We start from the raw sequence: 6,582 nt of genomic DNA on the forward strand, positions 1-6,582 counted from the left end.
CCATTTTCTCTATTTTCTATTTTATCCTTCTACAGTCCCAGAAAATGTGCCAACTCCCTCAAGAATTCACAGCATAAATGGTTACAGCATTGAGGTGACTTGGGACAAACCTGCTGGGGTCATAGGTGTAATTGAGAAGTACATTTTGAAAGCATACAATGAGGATGGTCCCAGTGTACCCATCATCAGTGCTGAGTTTACTGACACTACTATGCTCACAGGTAAATGTTGCTAACTACTAGTTTGAAGGGAGATGTAATAGAACAAGATGTATATAACTTATTTTGTCAAGCTGAAAAATATTAGTTGGGTACTGTGTAGTATATCCATCTTTGTGTGTAAATGGCCTAAATAGTGTATGTACAAATTTTAATTTACTTCAAGAGCAGTAGAAATAAAATGTGGCCCAAAAGCTTGAAGGTATTTTTACCCAAATCCATTTTTGTCATTCTATTACCATTGAGTATTCTGTGTTTGTTTGGCTGTCTTTAGTAGTTTCTCTTTCTCCCTCTTCTTGCCATTCCAGGTCCCTTAGGGGTTGATCCTGCATGGTACTGCAATCCTGTAAACACTTTAAGCATCTGAGTAACCATGATGACTTCAGTGAGACTACTCGCATGCTTAAAGTTAAGCATGTACTTAAGTGCTTTGGTAGATTGGGCTGGAGCACCCGCACTTTGCAGGGTGAGCCATTACTGGATGAAGGATTTTTTTTTTTGCCAGTGGCAGGAATAGTCTTCAGGATTGGGAGTGGGGCAGAAGCAGCTTTATTGGATGGGAATGGTTTTTTTTACAGGCTGGGGCTCTTCTCAGCAGCCTCTAAGAGGGGGGCTGGTTTCGGTGTGGGGAAAAACTCTGGAATCTTTTCTGCTACAAAATGATCACAGGAGACATGGGGACCCTCTCTCCTTGGTGGTATATGTTGGAGCTGGCTAGCTGTTTTTCCCTTTACCAGTAGAATCCCCTCTCTAAGTGGATGCCTTTCCACTGTATAGTCAGCTCTCTCCCTGGTGTTGTATGTTGAAGACGTGGTCCCTTGTGTGAGCCAAACTCCTCCATTGGCAGCAAAGACAGTATGCAACAGCTGACTCTCTGAACTATGTGGTCTGTGAAGACTCAGAAGGGCAGTAGTAAAAATCTAATTTTCCGGAGTGTAATGAATGGGATTTGTTTAAAAATTCCCTAAAATTAATTATATAATTCATCATAATTAAAAAAAGGCCAGTAACATATTGCCCAAAGCTGAAGGCTTGGTTTAGCACAGGTTTGGATGTTATGGCGCAATCTCAGGAAGTGTCTTCTCGTCGGGCAATATACTACTGCTGCTTTCCTCAAACCCAGTTAATATGTGCTTCATGTTTGTGCATAAATAAGTACGTTTTGTGTACTGTATATGTACCATATAATGTGTGTCTGTATATTTAAGAGACAATGTGCACATATTTTACTTTCTTTGAGTTGAAGTTTCATGATTACTTGTGGGTGGTGTGGTGACTATAATAGTTATTATGCTTTATGTATTTGTTTAATTAATTAACCCAATGGCTGAAAATTATCCAAGATGTAAGGTACCAAATATACTAGCAGAAATCAAGGTTCACTCACAAATGATTAATTTAGCCCTTTTTAGATTTTTCAATGAGATAATTTATTCACAATGAATAATTTTGACCAGCATTAAAAATGAATTGGTTGATTTGTTGTCCTAATGCTGTTTTAATTTTGTGTCAGATATGAAAGGGTTAACATCGTGCTGAACGGATAAGAGCTATTGATATATTACTAGTGTGATGCAGAAGTGAGAAGGCATGGTTTTATGTTACAGGGGAAATATGCATAGGGACAGTATAGGAACTGCAACTATTTTATTATAAACATATAAGTAATAAATACATACACTGAAAGCTATTAACAGTTTGCCACTTTAGGGTTCAGGTCTTTTGTGCATTATAATAGGTAGCTACTGACTACAGTAAGACATGGAAAAAAGACCATTCAGACAACTTTCACCCATGCACTGCTAATATGCTTTCACTTTTGCAAGCCTTAGAATATGAATATAAAACATTACTCTCAAGATTATGCCTGGCCCCTGTGCAGGTTCAGAAGCGGAAAAGTGCAAGGATACGCCGTAAAGGGTCTGAGCTCATAGACATTTTGCATTCACCTGAGCAACGACAGTGCAAGGAAGGCTAGTCCTGGTTATGGTGCTAGGCTAGTCTCTCTGCCTCAGTTTCCCACCTGTAAAATGGAAAAACTACTTCCCTACCTCATGGGGGGTTGTGAGGATCAATACATTAAAGACTATGAGGTGTTCAGATACCAATAAAAGGGACTATGTAAGTACTGCAGAGAGGTACTGGACAGTAGAGATGGGTCTTTGACCACTGTCCCCTCCTAACAGGTGGTGAAGTGATTGTGCTTCTCCTGCACACCCATGAGCTCCAGAAAGTATTGTGCTCTAGTGAAGCACAATGCTTCTCAGAGCTCCCATGGATACAGGGCAGTATGCAGAGATCACAACTGAGCCAAGTAACATTCTTTACATCTTTTTAAAAATACCTAATCTTGAAGTTTTCTCCTTCTGGCTGCCTTAGGAGTTCGATTGCAATGCAGTTTGCACAGCTGGGCAGGTCTGCAGGTGGCTGAAAATGTGTTAGGCAGGTGGCCACCTACTAATTTGTGAGTTAATATGGAGGAGATAGGAAGTCTCACAGGGACTGAGATTTTGCTGGCTGTTAACACAAATGACCTCAGATAGCAGCAAGCCATAAAAGCAGGTTCCACTGTATCATGAATGCACATGCTTCTTGCATAATAAATTCATTTTATTTGCAAATATTTGTATTGTTTTAAATGACTAAGGACAATTAATGTAAAGGGGCACTATCAAAATAAAACTTCTGAGTTAAAATAAATGTTATGATGATGGATGGATTGTAAAAACATAAAATTTTTCAAATCTCGTATTTTTCACTATTTATGTTCTCAGTTTACTTTTTGCACTTCACTTATCATGGACACTGAAACTAGGCTTTACCAGTTTCACCTTTTGTTTCAGATCAGTGCTGCTTTTTGGTTTTCCGGGGTGGTCATAGTGTCTTTCTTTGATATTCATAACACTATAGGGAAGTTTTTAAATTTTCAAAAAATCCTGTTTTTATTGAAATGATATTGAAAATATTTATTATTTTATCAGTAGTATAGCACCAGATTACAGACATGATACTTAGAAGACACAGAAATAAAACAAGCTCTGTACTTATAGGAACTTGCAGTTTAATTAAAATGTTTTTATGTAACTAGTTTTGTAAAAAGTGTTTTGGGGGTTTTTTTTTAAACAAAATCTAAATTTGTGGCCTACAAATAGTTTACCGTTTCCCTATAGCTCACTTCTTGTTGATTTGAATGTGTGTGCGCTTTATTAGGATATCAATAGAGAGGAGATAGAGAGTGGTTCATTACCTCACAACAGAAGGCGGTTATAATTGCAGTTATACTGCAGTCTGCTGGAAAACTGGTCTGTCATAAAAATTACAGGACTTACAACAACATTCCTGTTTACTGAAAAACAATGACTAGAGACTGATCAGGATAAGCCTGTTTACAGGATGAGTTGTTTATCTGGAGTTTGGAATCTCTGTTTGAAGAGATATTATAATGCTGCAATATAAGAAGATAAGAAAAAAGTGACTAACGGTTAAGGCCCAATTCAGCATTGCCCTGTGGCCCTCTTTTTGTTACCTTGATAGAGGCAAGGTGGCTATAGAACACATAAGGGGAACCCCACAGGAATACTTTGGATACAGCAGGAGCCCTGATGGACTCAGGGTTGCGTTAACTAGCCTTGCATTACCTCCATGACAGCCCCCAGCACCAGGGACTTTGAATGGAGGCCAGGTGTGTGGACTTATGCTTAACTGACTAGCTTAAGCAAAACATAATACCAGAAACAAGCTCCAGGGCTGGAGCACCCACGGGGAAAAATTAGTGGGTGTTCTGCACCCACTGGCAGCCAAGCTCCTCTCCCCGCCTCACCTCACCTCCGCCTCCTCCACTGAGCACGCCGTGTCCCTGCTTCTCCCCCTAGCTCCCAGTGCTTGCCGCCGCAAAACAGCTATTTCGCGGCGTAACAAGCTCTGGGAGCCAGGGGGGAGGAGTGGGAACGCGGCACGCTGAGGGGAGGAGGCGGGGCCAGGGCGGGGATTTGGGGAAGGACTCCAATAGGGGCAGGGAAGGAGTGGAGTTGGAGCAGGGACTTTGGGGAAGCAGTTGGAATGGGGACGGGGCAGGAGGGGCTGGGGTGGAGTCAGGGCGGGGCCTGTGGGAGAGGCAGGTCGAGCACCCACCAGCACCAGCAGAAGTTGGCGCCTATGTTCAGATAACCAACTTGGGATCCTGACAAGAGTTGCATGCGTCAGTTTCCCTATCCTTTTATTCATGTTCTCAAACTGTACTCATCACTGCAGCATGTGAGGGCCATGGCATCACCACAGTTGTTCATGATGATGTATGCTGGACACAGGTGCCTTCAAATCCTACTGATTTGACCCTTATTAAAACTGAATGTAAAGGTGAGCCATCATGCTGCTACTAGCTCTTTTGGCTGGAAAGGAGAGTATCAGTTTAACCGCAGGCTACCTCAGGGAAGTGTGGAGCACCACCAATAGGTAGAGCTGGGCCCATACCAAAATGCTAGATCCAAATAACCCCTAATATTTGGGGGTGGGGAATTGAACCCAGATTGTAACTCTATAGCTGGCTCTGCGGAACTGAATCAAAGCCCAAGATATGAACGTCCTTGAATTTTGAGGAAGTCCAGTTCTCAGTTTTGCAACTCCGGAACCCATCTCTGTTTTGAGGTGGTGAACCACACTCCACTCCCTCACTCTACTGCCCCCCAAAGTGTTAATTTTCTTAATAATGTAACTAACTGAATAGTTTGGTTAATCATACACATTAAATGCATTTAAATAAATGTGGTGAAATAGCTTGTATACAATGGAGAAATGCTCATCATTACAATAATGCATGTTCCTCTGCTCAACAGCTTCAGAAGGTACGATCAGACCTGTCTGGCTCTTCTTCTGTGAAAGTGCCCAGTTTGTTCTGCCTCCTGGCAGCTTCAGCAACTGGGCCTCTGAGTCACAGAGCAGAGAAGACCCTTTACATTTTCAGACATGACTCAAAATGTCTTTATCTCAAGACTTTCCTTTTAAGGCATTTTTTTCTTGGAAGTTTTCAGGCCTTTCATGGCTAGGGTGACCAGACAGCAAATGTGAAAAATCGGGACAGGGGGTGAGGGGTAATAGGAGCCTATATAAGAAAAAGACCCCCAAATTGGGACTGTCCCTATAAAATTGGAACATCTGGTCACCCTATTCATGGGTGTCTGGCTCCACAGCATGTAGCAGGTCTTCTTCTGCCCAAGGCCCCAAGATGGCAGGGGAGCCCTCCAAAATGAAAAGGAAATCCAGAAGATGTCACCTTTTCTCAATTTTCTTGCTCCGTTTTCAGTCTTGCTTACAGGAGAAACTTTGCTCCTTCTGCTCCAAGGATGATTTCTCTTCTGCAAATAGTCCCATTAATAGCGCCTTCACTGGTTCCTGCTACAGAGGTGGTTCAGCAGCTCCCTCAGCTCTGTCCACGATTGCAGCTCTTTCAGCCTCCAGCTGGGGGATTTTCCCTGCACCAACACCACAGAGGAAGACACAGCAGCTCCAGAGGGTAGCAGTAACAGTGCAGTTCCAGTGAGAGGCTCCAGGAAGGCAGAGTTGCGTGTTCTAAGCTTGCCTCTTTCTGACAGGCTTTTTCAGCCATTTCCAACAATCTCTACAGCTTTAGCTCTGGTCCAGCCCTGTCTCTACAAGTACCCCTCCAGCTTCTCAGCCTCTGAATCTACATACAGAACCTTCATCGGTGCAGCCTTTTTCCTTTCTAGCACTGATGCAGGCTTGGCTTAGCTGCTTGCAGTGTCTGCCTCAATCAATGGCTACAGGATAATCCACATGGTGAACAATACTTGGTTAGTAAAGATAATTTTGTTATTCTTTTATAACTCTAACACAGGGTAGACCCTACTTCTGAAGCCTTTGTAGTAGTAGTGCTGGACCTTTGGATGACTCTTTCTTGGGTCTCCCTTCCTACCATGTCCTCATTCCCTTCATCTCCTTTCTTTGTGCATGTAGGGATCCTGTCTTCAGTATAGATTGCCACATCTCCAATAAGCTTTTTAAATGTAGACCCCACTCTTATCTTCCTGGGATCTGGACTAGCCTTTGGCATTATCAACCTTCAACATGCTTTCCCTAAAGCCTGGTCCAGGTGTCTGCCCCCCTGAGGAGTCTGGTGCATCTGTTCTCCAACAAGAGAAAATGTCAAGCTAGACACATAATGTAAACTATGTCTCAAGATGAGCATAATCCTACACACTCAAATTCTCTGCAATACAATCCCAAATTCCCACTCTTGACTCTTCAGAAGCAAAAAGCCCTCGAACTCTAATCTACTATCATCCAAACCGCAAAGAGTTTTTCTTTCGTCTCAGAAAGGAGAATTCAGATCCATAAACCATTTGAAATA

The 6,582-nt window shown here is 42.4% G+C and overlaps 1 protein-coding gene across 1 annotated transcript in view; it reads left to right on the forward strand.

The window, feature by feature from the left end:
- USH2A (usherin) overlaps positions 1 to 6,582 on the forward strand; it is a 558,238-nt gene that overhangs the window by 226,809 nt on the left and 324,847 nt on the right. The window contains exon 29 of the mRNA XM_026657662.2: positions 36 to 221. Within this exon, the coding sequence (XP_026513447.1) occupies positions 36 to 221 (186 nt within the window). The remainder of the gene's footprint in view (positions 1 to 35; positions 222 to 6,582) is intronic.

Source organism: Terrapene carolina, unplaced genomic scaffold (genome assembly GCF_002925995.2).
Source record: "Terrapene carolina triunguis isolate 2854851 unplaced genomic scaffold, T_m_triunguis-2.0 Scaffold262, whole genome shotgun sequence".
In the NCBI taxonomy this organism is placed as follows: domain Eukaryota; kingdom Metazoa; phylum Chordata; order Testudines; family Emydidae; genus Terrapene; species Terrapene triunguis.